Source organism: Bubalus kerabau, chromosome 1 (assembly GCF_029407905.1).
Source record: "Bubalus kerabau isolate K-KA32 ecotype Philippines breed swamp buffalo chromosome 1, PCC_UOA_SB_1v2, whole genome shotgun sequence".
NCBI lineage: Eukaryota > Metazoa > Chordata > Mammalia > Artiodactyla > Bovidae > Bubalus > Bubalus kerabau.
The window spans coordinates 182,642,529-182,668,996 of NC_073624.1; the positions used below are offsets into that span (position 1 = coordinate 182,642,529).

General features: G+C 39.8%; 2 protein-coding genes across 2 annotated transcripts in view; both read left to right on the forward strand.

Moving 5' to 3' along the window:
* The window catches only part of LOC129625458 (olfactory receptor 18-like), a 32,522-nt gene extending 27,125 nt beyond the window's left edge, over positions 1-5,397 (forward strand). The window contains exon 2 of the mRNA XM_055543871.1: positions 5,314-5,397. The gene's annotated coding sequence lies outside the window, so the exon portion shown is untranslated. The remainder of the gene's footprint in view (positions 1-5,313) is intronic.
* Positions 5,398-6,773: 1,376 nt separating this feature from the next.
* On the forward strand, positions 6,774-15,021 carry LOC129623491 (putative gustatory receptor clone PTE01). The gene is made up of 2 exons (XM_055541058.1): positions 6,774-6,872; positions 14,074-15,021. Exons 1-2 carry the CDS (start codon positions 6,858-6,860, stop codon positions 15,019-15,021), a joined length of 963 nt encoding a protein of 320 aa, XP_055397033.1. The 5' UTR covers positions 6,774-6,857.
* Positions 15,022-26,468: the final 11,447 nt, after the last annotated feature.

A 26,468-nucleotide genomic window follows, 5' to 3' on the forward strand; every position in this document is an offset into this window, starting at 1 on the left:
GGAAGGACTGATATTGAAGCTGGAACTCCAATACTTTGGCCAGCTCATGTGAAGAGTTGAGTCATTTGAAAAGACCCTGATACTGGGAAAGATTGAGGGCAGGAGGAGAAGGGGACAACAGAGGGTGAGATGGTTGGATGGCATCACCAACTCAATGGACATGGGTTTGGGTGAACTCCTTGAGTTACTGTTGGACAGGGAGGCCTGGAATGCTGTGGTTCATGGGGTTGCAAAGAGTCAGACACGACTGAGCAACTGAACTGAACTGAGAGCTTTATCCTGTATGCTTGACTCACATTTTATGTTTACACCATGAGACCTTGAATAGGTCGAGATCAGGGACCAAATGTCATTTATCTGTATACCCAAATGCAACACAGTAAGGGTGGGCTGAGTTAAACACAGCTCTGCTTTGTATCAGATCAGATCAGATCAGTCACTCAGTCGTGTCCAACTCTTTGTGACCCCATGAATCCCAGCATGCCAGGCCTCCCTGTCCATCACCAACCCCCGGAGTTCACTCAGACTCACGTCCATCAAGTCAGTGATGCTATCCAGCCATCTCATCCTCTGTCATCCCCTTCTCCTCCTGCCCCCAATCCCTCCCACCATCAGAGTCTTTTCCAATGAGTCAACTCTTCACATGAGGTGGACAAAGTACTGGAGTTTCAGCTTTAGCATTATTCCTTTCAAAGAAATCCCAGGGCTGATCTCCTTTAGAATGGACTGGTTGGATCTCCTTGCAGTCCAAGAGACTCTCAAGAGTCTTCTCCAACACCACAGTTCAAAAGCATCAATTCTTCGGCGCTCAGCCTTCTTCACAGTCCAACTCTCACATCCATACATGACCACTGGAAAAACCACAGCCTTGACTAGACGAACCTTTGTTGGCAAAGTAACGTCGCTACTTTTGAATACGCTATCTAGGTTGGTCGTAACTTTCCTTCCAAGGAGTAAGTGTCTTTTAATTTCATGGCTGCAGTTACCATCTGTAGTGATTTTGGAGCCCAGAAAAATAAAGTCTGACACTGTTTCCACTGTTTCCCCATCTATTTCCCATGAAGTGGTGGGACCGGATGCCATGATCTTCGTTTTCTGAATGTTGAGCTTTAAGCAAACTTTTTCACTCTCCACTTTCACTTTCATCAAGAGGCTTTGTAGTTCCTCTTCACTTTCTGCCATAAGGGTGGTGTCATCTGCATATCTGAGGTTATTGATATTTCTCCTGGCAATCTTGATTCCAGCTTGTGCTTCTTCCAGTCCAGCGTTTCTCATGATGTACTCTGCATATAAGTTAAATAAACAGGGTGACAATATACAGCCTTGACGAACTCCTTTTCCTATTTGGAACCAGTCTGTTGTTCCATGTCCAGTTCGAACTGTTGCTTCCTGACCTGCATACAAATGTCTCAAGAGGCAGATCAGGTGGTCTGGTATTCCCATCTCTTTCAGAATTTTCCACAGTTTATTGTGATCCACACAGTCAACGGCTTTGGCATAGTCAGTAAAGCAGAAATAGATGTTTTTCTGGACCTCTCTTGCTTTTTCCATGATCCAGCGGATGTTGGCAATTTGATCTCTGGTTCCTCTGCCTTTTCTAAAACCAGCTTGCACATCAGGAAGTTCACGGTTCACATATTGCTGAAGCCTGGCTTGGAGAATTTTGAGCATTACTTTACTAGCGTGTGGGATGAGTGCAATTGTGCAGTAGTTTGAGCATTCTTTGGCATTGCCTTTCTTTGGGATTAGAATGAAAACTGACCTTTTCCAGTCCTGTGGCCACTGCTGAGTTTTCCAAATTTGCTGGCATATTGAGTGCAGCACTTTCACAGCATCATCTTTCAGGATTTGGAATAGCTCAACTGGAATTCCATCACCTCCACTAGCTTTGTTCGTAGTGATGCTTTCTAAGGCCCACCTGACTTCACATTCCAGGATGTCTGGCTCTAGGTCAGTGATCACACCACCGTGATTATCTGGGTCATGAAGATCTTTTTTGTACAGTTCTTCTGTGTATTCTTGCCATCTCTTCTTAATATCTTCTGCTTCTGTTAGGTCCATACCATTTCTGTCCTTTATCGAGCTCATCTTTGCATGAAATGTTCCTTTGGTATCTCTGATTTTCTTGAAGAGATCCCTAGTCTTTCCCATTCTGTTGTTTTCCTCTATTTCTTTGTATTGATCGCTGAAGAAGGCTTTCTTATCTCTTCTTGCTATTCTTTGGAACTCTGCATTCAGATGCTTATATCTTTCCTTTTCTCCTTTGCTTTTTGCTTCTCTTCTTTTCACAGCTATTTGTAAGGCCTGTGCAGACAGCCATTTTGCTTTTTTGCATTTCTTTTCTATGGGAATGGTCTTGATCCCTGTCTCCTGTACAATGTCACGAACCTCATTCCATAGTTTTCAGGCACTCTATCTATCAGATCGAGGCCCTTAAATCTATTTCTCACTTCCACTGTATAATCATCAGGGATTTGATTTAGGCCATACCTGAATGGTCTAGTGGTTTTCCCTACTTTCTTTAATTTAAGTCTGAATTTGGGAATAAGGAGTTCATGGTCTGAGCCACAGTCAGCTCCTGGTCTTGTTTTTGCTGACTGTATAGAGCTTCTCCATCTTTGGCTGCAAAGAATATAATCAATCTGATTTCGGTGTTGACCATCTGGTGATGTCCATGTATAGAGTCTTCTCTTGCGTTGTTGGAAGAGGGTGTTTGTTATGACCAGTGCATTTTCTTGGCAAAACTCTATCATTCTTTGCCCTGCTTCATTCCATATTCCAAGGCCAGATTTGCCTGTTACTCCAGCTGTTTCTTGATTTCCTACTTTTGCATTCCAGTCCCCTATAATGAAAAGGACATCTTTTTTGGGTGTTAGTTCTAAAAGGTCTTGTAGGTCTTTATACAACCGTTATAACATTAAGTAAATTATTCTCTATATTATCAGAAAAAGTGAAGATGATTTAACATTTGTATATCCACTATTTGCCTTCTTTCCTGGAGCCCTTGCTTCATATAGATATATCTAAGAACTCCTGAAAGAGGAAAAAAGTATGATTTGCTTGGTTTTATTATCAGGACCTTCAATGGGATCTATTTTTCTCTAATGATCACTGCAAGATTAAGACTCTTAGATTAAGATTGAGGGTTGAAAGTTCTACAAATAATAAAGGAACAAAAAAGGGAGTAGAGAATTTCTCAGCTATACATATTCATCATGTGTGGAGAAATTTGGAAAAGTAAAAAGAAAATCATTCATTTGACTATTAATTATATGAACATCAGTATCTATGTTTTTCAAGCACCATGTTCTCATTACTCATCTTTACCAGTAACCCTAAGATTTGATTCCCTTTACTATGATATGACTTCAGTTTAATGTTATTTTTGCTACTACCCACTATATTAAAGGGCTCCAATACCTGCTTTTCCTCTCTCTCTAATCAACGCTGCTACTGCTGCTGCTGCTAAGTCACTTCAGTCGTGTCCGACTCTGTGCGACCCCATAGACGGCAGCCCACCCATTCTCCAGGCAAGAACACTGGAGTGGGTTGCCATTTCCTTCTCCAACGCATGAAAGTGAAAAGTGAAAGTGAAGTCGCTCAGTTGTGTCTGACTCTTAGTGACCCCATGGACTGCAGCCCACCAGGCTCCTCTGTCCATGGGATTTTCCAGGCAAGAGTACTGGAGTGGGTTGCCATTGCCTTCTCCGCTAATCAACTCTACTGACTTGCTATTTGGTTATGGATATTCATCATGGGGGGGCTTCCCTGGTAGCTCAGCTGGTAAAGAACCCACCTGCAATGCAGGAGACTCTGGTTTGATTCCTAGGTCAGGAAGATCCCCTGGAGGAGGGCATTTCAACCCACTCCAGTATTCTTGCCTGGCGAATTCCCATGGATAGAGGAGCCTGGTGGGCTACAGTTCATGGGGTTGCAAAGAGTTGGACATGACCAAGTGACTAAGAACAGCACAGCACTCGTCATGGGAGGGGACACTGGGACCTGGGGAAACAACAAAATATACATTACATTTTTTGGTAGAAACATACCGTTCTTGGGTTTTCATGTCTCATGTCCTATAAATCCATCTTTGTCATTCATTCTAGAATCTTATTCCACAAATTCTTTATGAAATCATCTCAGCCTAGTGATATATTTTTGCTCTGAATTAATTAATTTAAATACTCCAGTACCCAGTCTCTCACTCTCATATCCACCTGTGCATGTCTACCATGTGCTCTGCCCTAGAAATACCCTCTGGCATTTATCCACACACTGGTGAATAGCATTCTTTCCTCCATATCCAATTTGACTTGATTTACATTCAAGTGTTCTTCATATCACTTAATGACAAACCAATTTCTGCATTCATCAGGAGAGAGCTCTCTATTGGGAAGGCTGCATGATGCGATTGAGAAGGTTTCATCACATCACTATTCACAATCATCCCACTTTATCCACTACACACACACACACAAACAAGTGAACCGAAACCACATTTTTTGAAACATGTAAAATATCATGTATGAAACGAGTTGCCAGTCCAGGTTCGATGCACGATACTGGATGCTTGGGGCTGGTGCACTGGGACGACCCAGAGGGATGGAATGGGGAGGGAGGAGGGAGGAGGGTTCAGGATGGGGAACACATGTATACCTGTGGCGGATTCATTTTGATATTTGGCAAAACTAATACAATTATGTAAAGTTTAAAAATAAAATAAATAAATAAAACTCTTTAAGAGATAAGACCACGAAGAAACCTAAAGAAAATAGATTTTGGAGTGAATGGATTCTGCTCTAGTTAGTAGAAATCAGAAATACAGGAAACATTTGCTCAATTTGTCCATGGAATGGCTGCAGGTTGTCCTGATGTTGATGGAGGGGTTCTCCTAGTGTATCAGAAACCAGGGGTCTACTTGAGACTGTATGACCACAGTAGTATAGATGGGTCTGCAGATGTACCCAATGGAGAGGAAGGTCTACCCATTTGTGAGACTATATCTGGGATATTTTATTAGATCATGGTGGTGAGATTAATTTAGGACTATGTTGGAAACAGATGAACAGGACCTGAGTCTTAGAACACAATATCCTTATAAAGGATGAGGCTTGGCTGATAAGCAGTCTCTCAAATATTTCCAATGGTCCCAAATCCTGGTTTTCATGCCCTTGCAAATTTCCCTCTCATTGACTATGAGGTGTACATAGTGATGTGATTAAAAGAGAGAGAATGTGGAAGAAATATTTGGAAGTCTCCTCAGGAATTGGAGTAAAAAAAATCTGAATTTCTTCTTGCTGCCTCTCTCTTTAGGTTGATAGAATCCAACTTCCATGTTGTGCACTGTTCCTTCAGAGGCCCACATACCAAGGAACCTTGAGAACTCTCTGAATAATATGCTGTGAATGCTACCAAAAGCCCTGTGGGCGAGCTTGAAAGTGATCCTCTGCTCATAAAGATTTCAGAGGCCTGCAGCCCCAACCAATACCCTGACTGCCACCTTCTGAGAGGTGCTCTGAAATATTTCAAGAAAAAAGGTCAGTTACCAAATAATAAGCAAAAATCAAGAGTTTCCCAATATGGCAATGTAATTACATTAGAGAAAAACTTAAAAGTGAAGACTCATTCAAATTACAAAAGAAAAGCAATGCTGTTAAGCCTCCGTGATATAAAAATGTCTTCCAAAGCAAAGCCAACAGCAACAAAAACAAGACGTTATACTCAGAAAAAATATTAACTGAGAAAATGGAAAGATTATCACATTCCTGATATAAAAGACTTAATATAGCATAGAATTCATGACAAATAAAATGAAGTTACAGATATCAAAATCACACATTGATTGTTAAATGAGAAAAAGACTGAATTTTATGTTAACATCTATAATTTGTAAATAAGAATCAAGAGCACGGGTGTACTTCATCCTAAGGAGAAGAGGGATGCAGACCATTCCCAGGACATTCACTTTTCTCCTTTTCCTATTCTGTTAATATTAACAAGTCTCCAGAGATTGGGACAACATGGACCAACTGGCTAATGATGAGCTTTGGGCATTAAGCTCTAAGGTCATACTATTGTAAATAATTGGTCAGTGCCTCCAGCTCATTATTTTGCCAGTTCTTGTTTTAATATTTATTTATTTAAATCAGAGGCTATTTACTTTACAATACTGTGGTAGTTTTTGCCATACATCAACATGAATCAGCCACAGGTGCACATGTGTCTCCCTTCCTGACCCCCCTTCCCATTTCTCTCCCCACCCTATCTCTCTGGATTTTCCCAGAGCACTGGCTTTGAGTGTCCTGCTTCATGCATTGAACTTGCCCTGGTCATCTATTTTACATATGGTAATATACATGTTTTAATGCTATTCTCTCAAATCATTTTACCCTCGCATTCCCCCACATAGTCTGAAAGTTTATTATTTACATCTATGTCTCTTTTGCTGCCTTGCATGTAGGATCGTTACCATTTTTCCAAATTCCATATATATGCGTTAATACACTGTATTGATGTTTCCCTTTCTGACTTACCTCAATCTGAATGATAGGCTCCAGTTTCATCCACCTCATTATAACTGACTCAAATGCGTTCCTTTTTATAGCTGAGTAATATTCCATTGTGTATATATACCACAGCGTCCTTATCCATTCATCTGCCTATGGACATCTAGGTTGCTTCCATGTCCTAACTATTGTGGCTCCATGTCTGTGTCCATGTTTTGTAGGAACTTGCATCAGAAGGTCCAGCCTGAGTCTGTCTTCCTGCCTGTCCTGAGGAGATACCCTGAGACTTCATCACACACCAGGCAGGAAAGGGGCAGTGAGTCTTTGCTCCTTAGTCATGTTCCAGCAGAGATGCAGCCCAACCCAGTAAGTACTGAGGGAGAGAGTGATGGATGAAGGGAGTGCTGAAAATGTATTTCTTCTTCAAGAAGAATAAACATAATAGTTGTTAGAGAAAGATGCTGTTGTTGTTCAGTTGCGCAGTCATGTCTGACTCTTTACGACCCCACAGACTGCAGCACACCAGGCTTCCCTGTCGTTCACTATCTCCTGGAGTCTGCTCAAACTCATGTTCATTAAGTCAGTGATGCCATCCAACCATCTCATCATCTGTTGCCCCCTTCTCTTCCTGCCCTCAGTCTTTCCCAGCATCAGGGCACCAATCTATTCGGGTTTGGAATAGAGTCCTTTGAAGTTTATGTTCACAGTTCTGGTTGGGGTTTGAGAACCCTCATTTAGAGTTCTGCTTCCACCCTCACTGGTTCTAGCTCTGGCTGGCTGGCATCCCTCGTACCAGAGCAGCAGCAAGTGGGTCTCTGTAAACTTCCCCCTAAGCACTTCAGTTCATTATTAGACAGGTATTGAGGATGAAGACAAGCATTAGCAAAATGACATGAATCATAATATCATATACTGTTATGGAAGGCTTCCTAAGTGTCAGATTCTGAAGTATGTGTTTTCTCTCCTGTTTCATTTCATTTGAATAATCTATTCCAAAATGCAGGTGCACACATTATTTTAACTGGAGGAAAGAAGCACATCATTCTATGTAACATGTGCAAGATCATGAGTTAGAAAATGTTAAAACCAAGTTTGAAATCAGTCAGTCTGGTCAGACTGACTACAGATACAGGGCACCTGGGCAGTCTTCCTGTTTTCACCCAGTCATGTCACTTTCCATCAGTCCTGGCAGAGACTCCCTGATCAATGTGCCCTTCCCCTTTGTAGTTTTCTGGAGGACACAGTGGAGGGCAGTAGGTAGCACTTGCTGCAACAACTATAAGAAGAACGTCTGTGATCACAGGCAAACATCACAGAAATAATTGGCACTTGATGCTCCATGGTAGATCTCTCTGTTGACTCTGTTTCTGAATTTCACTTCGCCTGTCCACTTTCTCCTCTGTACTTATAATCAGTTGCCTCAATCATGAAAGGCGACACAAAATCAGAGTCTTGGGGTTTTACCTATTCAGGAAAATGAAAACCTTGAAAAAAAATCTGATATGCCTCTGTGTTTAGACTGAGATACCTCTGTTTAAAGCTGTGCCTCTGCTTGAAATTTTGACATTTAGGGCATGGGACTCAGAGAAGAGAAACTTAATTTTGAATCCTGTGTGCTACACACATTCTTTTTTTGTTTGTTTGTTTGTTTGTTTGTTTTGATTTTTTTTTTTATTTTTAAACTTAATATAACTGTATTAGATTTGCCAAATATCAAAATGAATCCGCCACAGGTATACACGTGTTCCCCATGCTGAACCCGCCCCCCTCCTCCCTCCTCCCTCCCCATTCCATCCCTCTGGGTCGTCCCAGTGCACCTGCCCCAAGCATCCAGTATCGTGCATCGAACCTGGACTGGCAACTCATTTCATACATGATATTTTACATGTTTCAATGCCATTCTCCCAAATCTTCCCACCCTCTCCCTCTCTCACAGAGTCCATAAGACTGTTCTATACATCAGTGTCTCTTCTGCTGTCTCGTACACAGGGTTATTGTTACCATCTTTCTAAATTCCATATATATGAGTTAGTATACTGTATTGGTGTTTTTCTTTCTGGCTTACTTCACTCTGTATAATAGGCTCCAGTTTCATCCACCTCATTAGAACTGATTCAAATGTATTCTTTTTAATGGCTGAATAATACTCCATTGTGTATATGTACCACAGCTTTCTTATCCATTCATCTGCTGATGGACATCTAGGTTGCTTCCATGTCCTGGCTATTATAAACAGTGCTGCGATGAACATTGGGGTACTCATGTCTCTTTCCCTTCTGGTTTTCTCAGTGTGTATGCCCAGCAGTGGGATTGCTGGATCATAAGGCATGTCTATTTCCAGTTTTTTAAGGAATCTCCACACTGTTCTCCATAGTGGCTGTACTAGTTTGCATTCCCACCAACAGTGTAAGAGGGTTCCCTTTTCTCCACACCCTCTCCAGCATTTATTACTTGTAGACTTTTGGATCGCAGCCATTCTGACTGGTGTGAAACGGTACCTCATAGTGGTTTTGATTTGCATTTCTCTGATAATGAGTGATGTTGAGCATCTTTTCATGTGTTTGTTAGCCATCTGTATGTCTTCTTTGGAGAAATGTCTATTTAGTTCTTTGGCCCATTTTTTGATTGGGTCATTTATTTTTCTGGAGTTGAGCTGTAGGAGTTGCTTGTATATCCTCGAGATTAGTTGTTTGTCAGTTGCTTCATTTGCTATTATCTTCTCCCATTCTGAAGGCTGTCTTTTCACCTTGCTAATAGTTTCCTTTGATGTGCAGAAGCTTTTAAGGTTAATTAGGTCCCATTTGTTTATTTTTGCTTTTATTTCCAATATTCTGGGAGGTGGGTCATAGAGAATCCTGCTGTGATGTATGTCAGAGAGTGTTTTGCCTATGTTCTCCTCTAGGAGTTTTATAGTTTCTGGTCTTACGTTTAGATCTTTAATCCATTTTGAGTTTATTTTTGTGTATGGTGTTAGAAAGTGTTCTAGTTTCATTCTTTTACAAGTGGTTGACCAGAGTTCCCAGCACCACTTGTTAAAGAGATTGTCTTTAATCCATTGTATATTCTTGCCTCCTTTGTCAAAGATAAGGTGTCCATATGTGCGTGGATTTATCTCTGGGCTTTCTATTTTGTTCCATTGATCTATATTTCTGTCTTTGTGCCAGTACCATACTGTCTTGATAACTGTGGCTTTGTAGTAGAGCCTGAAGTCAGGTAGGTTGATTCCTCCAGTTCCATTCTTCTTTCTCAAGATTGCTTTGGCTATTCGAGGTTTTTTGTTTTTCCATACAAATTGTGAAATTATTTGTTCTAGCTCTGTGAAGAATGCTGTTGGTAGCTTGATAGGGATTGCATTGAATCTATAGATTGCTTTGGGTAGTATATTCATTTTCACTACATTGATTCTTCCAATCCATGAACATGGTATATTTCTCCATCTGTTAGTGTCCTCTTTGATTTCTTTCACCAGTGTTTTATAGTTTTCTATATATAGGTCTTTAGATTCTTTAGGTAGATATATTCCTAAGTATTTTATTCTTTCCGTTGCAATGGTGAATGGAATTGTTTCCTTAATTTCTCTTTCTGTTTTCTCATTATTAGTGTATAGGAATGCAAGGGATTTCTGTGTGTTGATTTTATATCCTGCAACTTTACTATAGTCATTGATTAGTTCTAGTAATTTTCTGGTGGAGTCTTTAGGGTTTTCTATGTAGAGGATCATGTCATCTGCAAACAGTGAGAGCTTTAGTTCTTCTTTTCCAATTTGGATTCCTTTTATTTCTTTTTCTGTTCTGATTGCTGTGGCCAAAACTTCCAAAACTATGTTGAATAGTAATGGTGAAAGTGGGCACCCTTGTCTTGTTCCTGACTTTAGAGGAAATGCTTTCAATTTTTCACCATTGAGGATAATGTTTGCTGTGGGTTTGTCATATATAGCTTTGATTGTGTTGAGGTATGTTCCTTCTATTCCTGCTTTCTGGAGAGTTTTTATCATAAATGGATGTTGAATTTTGTCAAAGGCTTTCTCTGCATCTATTGAGATAATCCTATGGTTTTTATTTTTCAATTTGTTAATGTGGTGTATTACATTGATTGATTTGCGGATATTGAAGAATCCTTGCATCCCTGGGATAAAGCCCACTTGGTCATGGTGTATGATCTTTTTAATGTGTTGTTGGATTCTGATTGCTAGAATTTTGTTAAGGATTTTTGCGTCTATGTTCATCAGTGATATTGGCCTGTAGTTTTCTTTTTTTGTGGGATCTTTGTCAGGTTTTGGTATTAGGGTGATGGTGGCCTCATAGAATGAGTTTGGAAGTTTACCCTCCTCTGCAATTTTCTGGAAGAGTTTGAGCAGGATAGGTGTTAGCTCTTCTCTAAATTTTTGGTAGAATTCAGCTGTGAAGCCGTCTGGACCTGGGCTTTTGTTTGCTGGAAGATTTTTTATTACAGTTTCAATTTCCGTGCTTGTGATGGGTCTGTTAAGATTTTCTATTTCTTCCTGATCGAGTTTTGGAAAGTTGTACTTTTCTAAGAATTTGTCCATTTCTTCCTCGTTGTCCATTTTATTGGCATATAATTGTTGATAGTAGTCTCTTATGATCCTTTGTATTTCTGTGTTGTCTGTTGTGATCTCTCCATTTTCATTTCTAATTTTATTGATTTGATTTTTCTCCCTTTGTTTCTTGATGAGTCTGGCTAATGGTTTGTCAATTTTATTTATCCTTTCAAAGAACCAGCTTTTGGTTTTGTTGATTTTTGCTATGGTCTCTTTTGTTTCTTTTGCATTTATTTCTGCTCTAATTTTTAAGATTTCTTTCCTTCTACTAACCCTGGGGTTCTTCATTTCTTCCTTTTCTAGTTGCTTTAGGTGTAGAGTTAGGTTATTTATTTGACTTCTTGTTTCTTGAGGTGTGCCTGTATTGCTATGAACTTTCCCCTTAGGACTGCTTTTACCGTGTCCCACAGGTTTTGGGTTGTTGTGTTTTCATTTTCATTCGTTTCTATGCAAATTTTGATTTCTTTTTTGATTTCTTCTGTGATTTGTTGGTTATTCAGCAGCGTGTTGTTCAGCCTCCATATGTTGGATTTTTTAATAGTTTTTCTCCTGTAATTGAGATCTAATCTTACTGCATTGTGGTCAGAAAAGATACTTGGAATGATTTCTATTTTTCTGAATTTACCAAGGCTAGCTTTATGGCCCAGGATGTGATCTATCCTGGAGAAGGTTCCATGTGCGCTTGAGAAGAAGGTGAAATTCATTGTTTTGGGATGAAATGTCCTATAGATATCAATTAGGTCTAACTGGTCTATTGTACACATTCTTAATATAACTGTGGTAATCATTCCAAAGGTCCCTGTGTATTAAATCATCACTTTGTATATCTTTAAAAAACCTGCATATATTTGAGTTGAGTTGCAGAACTCAAATATATGCAATTTTGTCAATCACTTCAATAAACTGAAAAAAAAAAAATACAATGAAGTTGTACTATCCTGCCAGCACAGAATAATGTCCAAAAATATTACATTGGTTTCTCATATCAGACATTTAACTGAGACAGTAGTGAAACAAATAAACAAATAATATAATGTAAAATTTTTAAGATTCTTAAATTTTGTTATCATTTAAAAATTGAAAGTGCTCTGTATACTAACACCATATTTGTAGTCACCAATGCTGTATGATCATGAGTGCTTAGTTAAACTATACTGATCAAAATTTGAAGTCCACCAAAGTCAAAAATGGGGCTTTCCAGGTGGCACTAGTGGTAAAAGAACCCGGCTGCCAATGCAGGAAACATAAGAGACATGGGTTTGACCCCTGGGTCAGGAAGATCACCTGGAGGGCCACATGGCAACCCACTCCAGTATTCTTGCCTGGAGAATACTATGGACAGAGAAGCCTGGCGGGCTACAGTCCATAGGGTCACAGAGTTGGGCACAACAGAAGTGACTTAGCAAAGTCAAAGATATAAAGTCTATACTGAATGACTTTTTAAAAACAACTGCGGGACTTCCCTAGTGTTCCAGTGGCTAAGACTCTCCAATCTTAATGCAGGGCACACTGGTTTGATCTTTGCTCCAGGAAAGATCCCACATGCCCCAACTAAAGATTCCTTATCTGCAAGGGAGATGAAAGATCCTGCATGCCCACAACGAAGACCTGGCATGTATAAGTAAATAAATATATATAAATTTTAAAAGAAGATAATCCTGATTTTTGAATAATCAATTATTTCATGAAGAAAGACAGAAGGAACAAAGGATGATCTAAAACACTGAATGTAATATAAAAGCATGTTCTGATTAAGAGCGTTCATTTTTAATTTAGGATCTAAGTGATATTGTCCTGCATTACATAGAGATTTGTATATATTCTAAATGAAGGAACTATCTAGAATTGTATCTGACTCTTTGTGACCCCATGGACTGTAGCCTGTCAGGCTCCTCCATCCGTGGGATTCTCCAGGCAAGAATACTGGAGTGGGTTGCCATTTCCTTCTCCAGGAGATCTTCCCAATCTAGGGGTCAAACCCAGGTATCCCGCATTGCAGGCAAACACTTTACCATCTGAGCCACCAGGGAAGCTCATGAATAAAATAAGATATATATAAATATGTCCTAATTTCTTTACATTTGAATTATGTATTTTCTTAGAGGAAGAAGGAAATTTCTGATTTTGTATTATTTCTAAAGAAGTAGGCTGTATTTAACTGAGATCATGGATGTAATACCTCTAACATTCTTGTTCTCTTTCACTTTTATGTGGAGTTTTATCCATCAGCAGATGAATGGATAAGAAAGCTATGGTACATATACACAATGGAGTATTATTCAGCCATTAAAAAGAATACATTTGAATCAGTTCTAATGAGGTGGATGAAACTGGAGCCTATTATACAGAGTGAAGTAAGCCAGAAAGAAAAACACCAATACAGTATACTAACGCATATATATGGAATTTAGAAAGATGGTAACAATAACCCTGTGTACGAGACAGCAAAAGAGACACTGATGTATAGAACAGTCTTATGGACTCTGTGAGAGAGGGAGAGGGTGGGAAGATTTGGGAGAATGGCATTGAAACATGTAAAATATCATGTATGAAATGAGTTGCCAGTCCAGGTTCGATGCACGATCCTGGATGCTTGGGCCTGGTGCACTGGGACGACCCAGAGGGATGGAATGGGGAGGGAGGAGGGAGGAGGGTTCGGGATGGGGAACACATGTATACCTGTGGCGGATTCATTTTGATATTTGGCAAAACTAATACAGTTATGTAAAGTTTAAAAATAAAATAAAATTAAAAAAAATAAAAATAAATGTTTCTTAAGCCTGTAAAAAAAAATAAATAAAAATAAAGTAAGAGTGTATAGACTGGTGAATAACACAGAAACCAATGAGGGAACAGTTCTAAACAGAATTTATCACACTGAGAGATATTGCTGAAGGAACTGGGGTGTATAATCTTAGAAATGAATTGCTTGAATCCAAAATATGGACATAGTCTCAATGCCCATTTACTTATTTCCTTGGTTTCCAGTCCTCTTTTCTTTTTCCAAAGGTGTCCAAGATACACAGAACTGGAAATCTAACAAGTGTCTCAGAATTCTTCCTCCTGGGCCTCTCAGATGATGCAGAACTGCAGCCTTTGCTCTGTGTCCTGTTCCTGTCCATGTACCTGGTCACCGTGCTGGGGAACCTGCTCATCATATTAGCTGTCACCTCTGACCCCCGCCTCCACACCCCCATGTACTTCTTCCTCTCCAACCTGTCCTTGGTTGACATCGGTTTCATCTCCACCACAGTTCCCAAGATGATTGTGGACATCCAATCTCACAGCAGAGCCATCTCCTACGGAGGCTGCCTCACTCAGGTGTCTATTTTTATCCTTTTTGCGTGTATGGATTGTATGCTTCTTACTGTGATGGCCTATGACAGGTTTGTGGCCATCTGTCACCCACTGCACTACACGGTCATCATGAACCCGCGCCTCTGTTGCTCCTTAGTTTTGGTGTCCTTTTGTGTTAGCCTTTTGGACTCCCAGGTGCACAATGTGATTGTGTTACAACTTACCTGTTTCAAGGATGTAGAAATTTCTAGTTTCTTCTGTGACCCTTCTCAACTGCTCAACCTTGCTTGTTCTGATACTTTCACCAATAACATAGTCAGCTATACTATCGGTGCCTTGACTGGTTTTCTCTCTATCTCAGGAATCATTTTCTCTTACTTTAAAATTCTTGTATCCATTCTGAGAGTCCCCTCATCAGGTGGGATGTACAAAGCCTTTGCCACCTGTGGTTCTCATCTGGCAGTTGTTTGCTTATTTTATGTAACAGCCCTGGATGTGTACCTCTGCTCAGCCATCTCACAATCTCCCAGGAAGGATGCAGCAGCCTCGGTGGTGTACACTGTGGTCACCCCCATGCTGAACCCCTTCATCTACAGCCTGAGGAACAAAGACATCAAAAGGGCCTTGTGGAGGTTCCTTAGCAGCACAAACTCATCTTAGGATGTGGCAACCCATTTGAGCATATACTAGAAAATGTAGCAAAACTAAATCTGGAGATCTAAAAGTTCTACCTCTCTCGACATCATTTTATAGCTCTTATTGCCTTCATGCCTCTCCTTGCTTTCTACCTGAATATTACTTCTCTGTAGCTTATTCCCCTGCCAATGCAGGAGACACAAGAGACACAGGTTCAATCCATGAGTCCAGAAGATCCCTGGAGGAGGAAATGGCAACCCACTCCAGTATTCTTGCCTGGGAAATCCCATGGACAGAGGATCCTCGTGGGCTACAGTCCACAGGGTCGCAAAGAGTCAAACAAGACTGAGCATGCACACACACACATGTTTTAACATGACAGCGGAGAGTTCTAAGATCCTTTTTGTATCAAAATCACTCCTTGACAGAATCTCATTAAATCTATGGAGATTCTATATTTTTATCTTCAGTAGCCCAAGCATCCTCAAAAGAATAATTCCCCTTTAATATACCAAAAATGTACAAATTTTCCAAGCTTTTATATATTTTCAAGAGTAAATTCTATTTTCAAATCTGCACGTGCTGTTATGTGAGCTGCAAGTCACTGCTCCTCAGCCTTGACTTCTATTGAAACCATCTGGGAAGTTTAAAATAGTGACCACTGGGTCTCACCACTAGAGTTTCTGATTCAACTGGACTTGGGTGTAGTCCAAGCACAAGGATTTTAAAAAGCTCTCAAGTGTGTGCCCACTGTTGACAACCACTGATCCAAGTCAAGTCTCTCTTTCAAAGGTGAGCTTTATGCCTTGGGTCCTAACGTTCCTCATGGACAAATGCTGAAGATCCAAAAGAGATTAGAGGTCAAAGGGGGAAGATATGAAGACCCTGATGTGGTAATAAGCAATGCATTTTCCCCATTATATCCAATAAATTTCTCCACATAGCTTCTCCACATCTTACACCTGGCCTTTGCTTTAGGGTGGGGCATTTGAAATCACATTCTATCTTGTGGTCTATGTTCCATCTTGTATTCATCTTAACATATATTCAGCAGTGGCCTGCAAATGTCTCTTCACTCTAAAAGCTCAACGAGTCCCTTTATACCCCTCCAGACCTTGGTAGAGTAGTTTTTTCCCTCAGTTATGATCACTATGGTACCACTTTTTTCTTTCTTGTCTTTCAGTCCTTCAATAAAATTTTTTTTAATTTTTTTATTTTTATTTTTTAACTTTACAATATTGTATTGGTTTTGCCATATATCAACATGAATCTGACACAAGTATACACGTGTTCCCCATGCTGAACCCGCCCCCCTCCTCCCTCCTCCCTCCCCGTACCCTCCCTCTGGGTCGTCCCAGTGCACCAGCCTCAAGCGTCCAGTATCGTGCATCGAACCTGGACTGGCAACTCATTTCATATATGATATTATACATGTTTCAATGCCATTCTCCCAAATCATCCCACCCTCTCCCTCTCCCGCAGAGCCCAAAAGACTGTTCTATACATCAGTGTCTCTTTTGCTGCCTCGTATACAGGGTTATTGTTACCATCTTTCTAAATTCCATATATATGCGTTAGTATACTGTATTGGTGTTTTTCTTTCTGGCTTACTTCACTCTGTATAATAGGCTCCAGTTTCATCCACCTCATTAGAACTGATTCAAATGTATTCTTTTTAATGGCTGAGTAATACTCCATTGTGTATATGTACCACAGCTTTCTTATCCATTCATCTGCTGATGGACATCTAGGTTGCTTCCATGTCCTAGTTATTATAAACAGTGCTGCAATGAACAGTGGAGTACACGTGTCTCTTTCCCTTCTGGTTTCCTCAGGGTGTATGCCCAGCAGTGGGATTGCTGGGTCATAAGGAAGTTCTATTTCCAGTTTTTTAAGGAATCTCCACACTTTTCTCCATAGTGACTGTACTAGTTTGCATTTCCACCAACAGTGTAAGAAGGTTCCCTTTTCTCCACACCCTCTCCAGCATTTATTGCTTGTAGACTTTTGGATCCCAGCCATTCTGACTGGAGTGAAATGGTATCTCATTGTAGTTTGGATTTGCATTTCTCTGATAATGAGTGATGTTGAGCATCTTTTCATGTGTTTGTTAGCCATCTGTATGTCTTCTTTGGAGAAATGTCTATTTAGTTCTTTGGCCCATTTTTTGATTGGGTCATTTATTTTTCTGGAATTGAGCTGTAGGAGTTGCTTGTATATTTTTAAGATTAGTTATTTGTCAGTTGCTTCGTTTGCTATTATTTTCTCCCATTCTGAAGGCTCTCTTTTCACCTTTCTTATAGTTTCCTTTGTTGTGCAGAAGCTTTTAAGTTTAGTTAGGTCCCATTTGTTTATTTTTTCTTTTATTTCCAATATTCTGGGAGGTGGTTCATAGAGGATCTTGCTGTGATTTATGTTGGAGAGTGTTTTGCCTATGTTCTCCTCTAGAAGTTTTATAGTTTCTGGTCTTACGTTTAGTTCTTTAATTCATTTTTAGTTTATTTTTCTGTATGGTGTTAGAAAGTGTTCTAGTTTCATTCTTTTACAAGTGGTTGACCAGTTATCCCAGCACTACTTGTTAAAGAGATTGTCTTTAATCCATTGTATATTCTTGCCTCCTTTGTCAAAGATAAGGTGCCCATAGGTGTGTGGATTTATCTCTGGGCTTTCTATTTTGTTCCATTGATCTATATTTCTGTCTTTGTGCCAGTACCATACTGTCTTGATGACTGTGGATTTGTTGTAGAGCCTGAAGTCAGGCAGATTGATTCCTCCAGTTCCATTCTTTTTTCTCAAGATTGCTTTGGCTATTCGAGGTTTTTTGTGTTTCCATTCAAATTGTGAAATTCTTTGTTTTAACTCTGTGAAGAATACCGTTGGTAGCTTGATAGGGATTGCATTGAATCTATAAATTGCTTTAGTATACTCATTTTCACTATATTGAGTCTTCCAATCCATGAACATGGTATATTTCTCCATCTGTTAGTGTCCTCTTTGATTTCTTTCACCAGTGTTTTATAGTTTTCTATATATAGGTCTTTAGTTTCTTTAGGTAGATATACTCCTAAGTATTTTATTCTTTTCGTTGCAATGGTGAATGGAATTGTTTCCTTAATTTCTCTTTCTATTTTCTCATTATTAGTGTATAGGAATGCAAGGGATTTCTGTGTGTTGATTTTATATCCTTAAACTTTACTATATTCATTGATTAGCTCTAATAATTTTCTGGTAGTCTTTAGGGTTTTCTATGTAGAGGATCATGTCATCTGCAAACAGTGAGAGTTTTACTTCTTCTTTTCCAATTTGGATTCCTTTTATTTCTTTTTCTGCTCTGATTGCTGTGGCCAAAATGTCCAAAACTATGTTGAATAGTAGTGGTGAGAGTGGGCACCCTTGTCTTGTTCCTGACTTTAGGGGGAATGCTTTCAATTTTTCCCATTGAGGATAATGTTTGCTGTGGGTTTGTCATATATAACTTTTATTATATTGAGGTATGTTCCTTCTATTCCTGCTTTCTGGAGAGTTTTTATCATAAATGGGTGTTGAATTTTGTCAAAGGCTTTCTCTGCATCTATTGAGATAATTATATGGTTTTTATTTTTCAATTTGTTAATGTGGTGTATTACATTGATTGATTTGCGGATATTGAAGAATCCTTGCATCCCTGGGATAAAGCCCACTTGGTCATGGTGTATGATCTTTTTAATGTGTTGTTGGATTCTAATTGCTAGAATTTTGTTAAGGATTTTTGCATCTATGATCATCAGTGATATTGGCCTGTAGTTTTCTTTTTTTGTGGCATCTTTGTCAGGTTTTGGTATTAGGGTGATGGTGGCCTCATAGAATGAGTTTGGAAGTTTACCTTCCTCTACAATTTTTGGAAGAGTTTGAGTTGGATAGGTGTTAGCTCTTCTCTAAATTTTTGGTAGAATTCAGCTGTGAAGCTGTCTGGACCTGGGCTTTTGTTTGCTGGAAGATTTCTTTCTTTTTTTTTTTTTTTTTAATTTTATTTTATTTTTAAACTTTACATAACTGTATTAGTTTTGCCAAATATAAAAATGAATCCGCCACAGGTATACATGTGTTCCCCATCCTGAACCCTCCTCCCTCCTCCCTCCCCATACCATCCCTCTGGGTCGTCCCAGTGCACCAGCCCCAAGCATCCAGTATCGTGCATCGAACCTGGACTGGCAACTCGTTTCATACATGATATTTTACATGTTTTGTATTTCTGTGTTGTCTGTTGTGATCTCTCCATTTTCATTTCTAATTTTATTGATTTGATTTTTCTCCCTTTGTTTCTTGATGAGTCTGGCTAATGGTTCGTCAGTTTTATTTATCCTTTCAAAGAACAAGCTTTTGGCTTTGTTGATTTTTGCTATGGTCTCTTTTGTTTCTTTTGTATTTATTTCTGCCCTAATTTTTAAGATTTCTTTCTTTATACTATACCTGGGGTTCTTCACTTCTTCCTTTTCTAGTTGCTTTAGGTGTAGAGTTAGGTTATTTAGTTTACTTTTTTCTTGTTTCTTGAGGTATGCCTGTATTGCTATGAACTTTTCCCTTAGGACTGCTTTTACTGTGTCCCACAGGTTTTGGGTTGTTGTGTTTTCATTTTCATTCATTTCTATGCAAATTTTGATTTCTTTTTTGATTTCTTCTGTGATTTGTTGGTTATTCAGCAGCGTGTTGTTCAGCCTCCATATATTGGCATTTTTAATAGTTTTTCTCCTGTAATTGAGATCTAATCTTACTGCATTGTGGTCAGAAAAGGTGCTTGGAATGATTTCAATTTTTCTGAATTTACCAAGGCTAGATTTATGGCCCAAGATGTGATCTATCCTGGAGAAGGTTCTGTGTGCGCTTGAGAAAAAGGTGAAATTCATTGTTTGGGGGTGAAATGTCCTATAGATATCAATTAGGTGTAACTGGTCTATTGTATCGTTTAAAGTTTGTGTTTCCTTGTTAATTTTCTGTTTAGTTGATCTATCCATAGGTGGATATCACTAGGTGTGAGTGGGGTATTAAAGTCTCCCACTATTATTGTGTTCTTGTTAATTTCCCCTTTCATACTTGTTAACATTTGTCTTACATATTGCGGTGTTCCAATGTTGGGTGCATGTATATTTATAATTGTTATATTTCTTCTTGGACTGATCCTTTGATCATTATGTAGTGACCTTCTTTGTCTCTTTCCACAGTCTTTGTTTTAAAGTCTATTTTAACTGATATGACTATTGCTACTCCTGCTTTCTTTTGGTCTTTATTTGCATGGAAAATCTTTTTCCAGCCCTTCACTTTCAGTCTGTGTGTGTCCCCTGTTTTAAGGTGGGTCTCTTGTAGACAACATATATAGACGTCTTGTTTTTGTATCCTTTCAGCCAGTCTTTGTCTTTTGGTTGGGGCATTCAACCCATTTACGTTTAAGGTAATTATTGATAAGTATGATCACGTTACCATTTACTTTATTGTTTTGGGTTCGAGTTTATACACCATTTTCGTGTTTCCTGTCTAGAGAATATCCTTTAGTATTTGTTGGAGAGCTGGTTTGGTGGTGCAGAATTCTCTCAGCTTTTGCTTGTCTGTAAAGCTTTTGATTTCTCCTTCATATTTGAATGAGATCCTTGCTGGGTACAGTAATCTGGGCTGTAGGCTATTTTCTTTCATCACTTTAAGTATGTCTTGTCATTCCCTCCTGGCTTGAAGAGTTTCTATTGAAAGATCAGCTGTTATCCTTATGGGAATTCCCTTGTGTGATATTTGTTGTTTTTCCCTTGCTGCTTTTAATATTTGTTCTTTGTGTTTGATCTTTGTTAATTTGATTAATATGTGTCTTGGGGTGTTTCGCCTTGGGTTTATCCTGTTTGGGACTCTGGGTTTCTTGGATTTGGGTGATTATTTCCTTCCCCATTTTAGGGAAGTTTTCAACTATTATCTCTTCAAGTATTTTCTCATGGTCTTTCTTTTTGTCTTCTTCTTCTGGAACTCCTATGATTCGAATGTTGTAGCGTTTAATAATGTCCTGGAGGTCTCTGAGATTGTCCTCATTTCTTTTAATTCGGTTTCATTTTTTCCTCTCTGATTCATTTATTTCTACCATTCTGTTTTCTAATTCACTAATCCTATCTTCTGCCTCTGTTATTCTCCTATTTGTTGCCTCCAGAGTGTTTTTGATCTCATTTATTGCATTATTCATTATATATTGACTCTGTTTTATTTCTTCTAGGTCCTTGGTAAACCTTTCTTGCATCTTCTCAATCCTTGTCTCCAGGCTATTTATCTGTGATTCCATTTTGATTTCAAGATTTTGGATCATTTTCACTATCATTATTTGGAATTCTTTATCAGGTAGATTCTCTATCTCTTCCTCTTTTGTTTGGTTTGGTGGGCATTTATCCTGTTCCTTTACCTGCTGGGTATTCCTCTGTCTCTTCATCTTGTTTATATTGCTGAGTTTGGGGTGTCCTTTCTGTATTCTGGTAGTTTGTGGAGTTCTCTTTCTTGTGGAGTTTCCTCACTGTGGGTGGGATTATATGGGTGGCTTGTCAAGGTTTCTTGATTAGGGAAGCTTGTTTCAGTGTTCTATTGGGTGAAGCTGTATTTCTTCTCTCTGGACTGCAATGAAGTGTCCAGTAATGGGTTATGAGATGTCTACGGTTTTGTAGTAACTTGGGCAGCCTGTATATTGGAGCTCAGGGCTGTGTTCCTGTGTTGCTGGAGAATTTGCGTGGTATATCTTGCTCTGGAACTTGTTGGCCCTGGGTGGTGCTTGGTTTCAGAGTAGGTATGGAGGCGTTTGATGAGCTCCTGTCAATTAATGTTCCTTGGAGTCAGGAGTTCCCTGGAGTCAGGGTTTGGACTTAAGCCTCCTGCTTCTGGTTTTCAGTCTTATTTTTACAGTAGTCTCAAAACTTCTCCTTCTATACAGCACCATTGATAAAACATCTAAGTTAAAGATGAAAAGTTTCCCCACAGTGAGGGACATCCAGAGAGGTTCACGGAGTTACATGGAGTAGAGAAGAGGGAGGAGGGAGTTAGAGGTGACCTGAATGAGATAAGGTGGAATCAATAAAGGAGAGTGCAGGCTAGCCAGTAATCACTTCCTTATGTGCACTCCACAACTGGACCACTCAGAGATGTTCACAGAGTTATACAGAGAAGAGAAGAGTGAGGAAGGAGACAGAGGTGGCCAGGAGGATAAAAGGGGGGAAATCAAAAGGAGAGACAGATCCAGCCAGTAATCAGTTCCCTAAGTGTTCTCCACCATCCGGAACACACAGAAATTCACAGAGTTCGGTAGAGCAGAGAGGGGTTAGGGAGGAGACACAGGCGACCTGGTGGAGAAAAAGGAGATTCTAAAGGGGAAGAGAGTAATCAAGCCAGTAATCTCGCTCCCAAGTAAAAATGGGTACTGACAATTGGGTTCTTAAAGGTACAAAATTGACAACAAATACCAAAAAGCAAAAATTAAAAATCTAGAGTTTGGAATTTCAAAAATACAATGTTAAAGAAAAGAAGAAGAAAAAGAAAGAGAAAGAAAAAAAAAAAAAAAAACAAAGTCATAAAATTATTTTAAAAAAATACATATATATAGGTACAAAATTGATGACAAATACCAAAAAGCAAAAATTAAAAATCTAGAGTAGAGTTTGGAATTTCAAAAATACAATGTTAAAGAAAAGAAGAAAAAAAAAGAGAAAGAGAAAAAAACAAACAAACAGTCACAAAAAATATTACAAAAATATATATGAAGTTTGCTTTTAAAAAAAATAGGGTCCTTTTTTTTGCAAAGTAATAGTATGTTACAAAAGTGAAAAAGGAGTAATAGAGGGCTTAAATTTTTTTTTTTTAATTAAAAAAAAGAAAGAATGATCGTAAAAATAGTAAAAATATATCTGGGACTTTCCCTGGTGTTGTTGTGGGTTTGTGGGGTCAGCTCATTTTTGGATACTTCCTTGGTCCTGCTTATATGTCTCAACATCTATAGGCCCCTTCCTATGTAGTCAGTACTAACGACAGGTTTTTAATCTATTGCACCTGTCACTTCCAAGGCGGTTCCCTCTGTTTTAGCTTCTTCTGTTTGCTGGTCTCTTCAGTGTCTGGTTTCCGCCCTGACATAAAGGGGGCAGTGGTGGACATATTTTTTCTTTTTTTTTTTTTTTCTTTTTTTTTTTTCGGCTCACTTGTTCAGTCGCACTGTGGGGAGGGAGGGATGCTGCAAACAAATAATACTGGCATGTGCTCGCAGCGCGTCAGCCACACTGGGCCTGCCCCTGCTCACGACGCATGTACCCTCCCTGCCCACACTGCTCAGGCTCTAGGTTACTTCACTGGGAACCCTCTGAGGCCAGCCCTCGGCTGCATGCACCTCCCAGGTCTAAGCCGCTCAGGTTCAGGCACTCAGGTAGTCCTCAGAGGAGCAGACTCTGTTGGGCCTGCGTTTTGTGCCCTTCCCAGGTCTGAGCAGCTCAAGTGATGAGGTATTTGGTGAGCGTGGTCACTGTGACTTATCACCTCCCTCGTCCCTGATGCTCAGTTTTCTGGGTGTACAACCAGCGCATCTTCTCAGGCGAATGTTGACCGTCCAGAACCCCAAGAAGTCTTAGTTAGCAAAGAAGCCTGCTTGCAGTTTTGTAGATAATGTCTCTCTGGGGTTATGATTGCCCCCTTCTGGCTCTGGCTGCCTGTCACTGGAGGGGGATGGTCTGCAGCCGGCTATCTCTGTTCAGTCCTTTGTTCTGTGCGCAGGCCTGGAGGTGTCTTAGGTTAGGGCTGGCTTTTCACGTGGTAGTTATCCCACAGTCTGGTTGGCTAGCCCAAGTTAGTTTGCTCAGATAGTGTTCGGGGCATTCAGGCCCAATCCTTACTCTAAGCAATGCAGCCCACGCCTCCCTGTCCAGCCCCTGCTTGCTAGTGGTGGGCGCAGGTGTCTGCGCTGCTTCTCCGCTGGGGGAGTTACTGTTGGGCTCGTAATCTGTGGGTTTTAATTATTTACTTTTTTCCTCCCTATTATGTTGCCCTCTGTGCTTCCAAGGCTCGGCACAGACTCGGCAGTGAGAGTGTTTCCTGGTGTTTGGGAACTTCTCTCTTTTTAAGACTCCCTTCCCAGGATGGAGCTCCATCCCTGCCTCTTTTGTCTCTCTTTTTATCTTTTATATTTTTTCTTACCTCCTTTCGAAGACAATGGGCTGCTTTTCTGGATGCCTGATGTCCTCTGCCAGCATTCAGAAGTTGTTTTGTGGAATTTACTCAGCGTTTAAATGTTCTTTTGATGAATTTGTGGGGGAGAAAGTGGTCTTCCCGTCCTATTCCTCCGCCATCTTATCTCCTCCCTCCTTCAATAACATTTTATCCAACTCTTCATATTAAATATTCATCTGTTAACAGCTAATTGGCTTATATTGCTTTTTTGACTGAACCTTTACTGATATTGAAGCATGGGATATAGAAGTACATTGTATGATGCCTCCAGTTTCATGATTACAAAACATGCACAGGTAAGAATGGTGATTATCCATAATATGCCTTAGTCATGGGCAACCAACTGGAAAATGGGTGATACTATTATTTTTCCAATTACACGTGGCTTTAATGATGCCTAAATATCATAAATCACCCAAGTCATCACAACAAATTTATCTTCTTTTACTTTTAATACAATTTATTCATTTTAATTGGAAGCTAATTACTTTACAATATTGTATTGGTTTTGCCATACATCAACATGAATCTGCCACGCGTGTACACATGTTCCCCATCCTGAACCCCCTCCCACCTCCCTTCCCATCCCATCCCTCTGGGTCATCCCAGTGCACCAACCCCAAGCACCCTGTATCATGCATCGAACCTGGACTGGCGATTCCTTTCACATATGATAATACACATGTTTCAATGCAATTCTCCCAAATCATCCCACCCTCACCCTCTCCCATAGAGTCCAAAAGACTTCTATACATCTGTGTCTCTTTTGCTGTCTTGCATACAGAGTTATCATTTCCATCTTTCTAAATTCCATATATATGCATTAGTATACAGTATTGGTGTTTTTCTTTCTGGCTTACTTCACTCTGTATAATAGGCTCCAGTTTCATCCACCTCATTAGAACTGCCATATGACCCAGCAATCCCACTGCTGGGCATACACACCAAGGAAACCAGAATTGAAAGAGACTCGTGTACCCCAATGTTCATCGCAGCACTGTTTATAATAGCCAGGACATGGAAGCAACCTAGATGTCCATCAGCAGATGAATGGATAAGAAAACGGTGGTACATATACACAATGGAATATTACTCAGCCATTAAAAAGAATACATTTGAATCAGTTCTTCTTTTATATTACTGTAGGATTGCAAAGGACCACATTGTCAGAAAGGGGAATGTTTCCTTTGAGCAGTGGCATCCTGGTTAGGACTTCACCAAGCTTCCCAGTCTTCAGTCAGGATAACTCAGTTTTGGGGCTCCTTTTGTTTTCTACAAAATGAGCTTTTGAAACTCCTAAGAGATGCAACACATCATTTTTGTGGTAGTTATCTTGGTGTTCTGAAAACTTTCCATAACTAAATTAATTTGCTTTACATTTTCCAACCAAGGATAAACAGTTATCCACTGCATTGATTGAAATGTAAATAGTAAAGAAGGGAATCCATGCAACAGAAGATGAATTCATATGATTCAGTGGGAAAAGATATAGCACATTAAAATTACTTGTACTTTTAAAATATTATGTTAAATATATGTCCTAAAATACTATATTTATTCTCCATTCATCTCAGCAAATGATAGGCAAGTAATCTTGGAAAAGGCCAAAGGAAATTTGCTTTTTTGTGTATAAGGTTTAATTTCAAGGATGTTCTGTAAAATTTTCTAGCTGTTATTTTCAGACTGCATCATCTTAAAGATTTCTAAAGATAAGTAAACATATGAATTTTTCAATTTGAGAATATTATAATGGAATATGCACATTTGAGTATTACTCGTAAACTTTCTACAACATTCATGAAATGCCTTTCCATAATGAATAACACTGGCAAAATAGGGTAAATACCCCACGTCCGAGGTCAGGGGCAGCAGCCAAGAGGAGCTACCCCATGTCTGAGGTCAGGGGCGGCAGCCGTGAGTGCCAGGCTGTGACGGCACAGGAGCAACCGAGAGGAGCTACCCACATCCGAGGTCAGGGGCAGTGGCTGGGAGGAGCTACCCCACACTCGAGGTCAGGGGCAGCGGCCAGAGGAGCAACCCCGCGTCCAAGGAACAGTAGCTGTGTGGGCACAGGAGGGCCGAGAGGAGCCATTCCACATTCAAGGTCAGGGGGTGCAGCAGTGAGGAGATACCCCTCGTCCAAGGTAAGGAGCAGTGGCTGCGCTTTGCTGGAGCAGCCATGAAGAGATACCCCAAGTCCAAGGTAAGAAAACCCAAGTAAGATGGTAAGTGTTGCAAGAGGGCATGAGAGGGCAAACACACTGAAACCATAA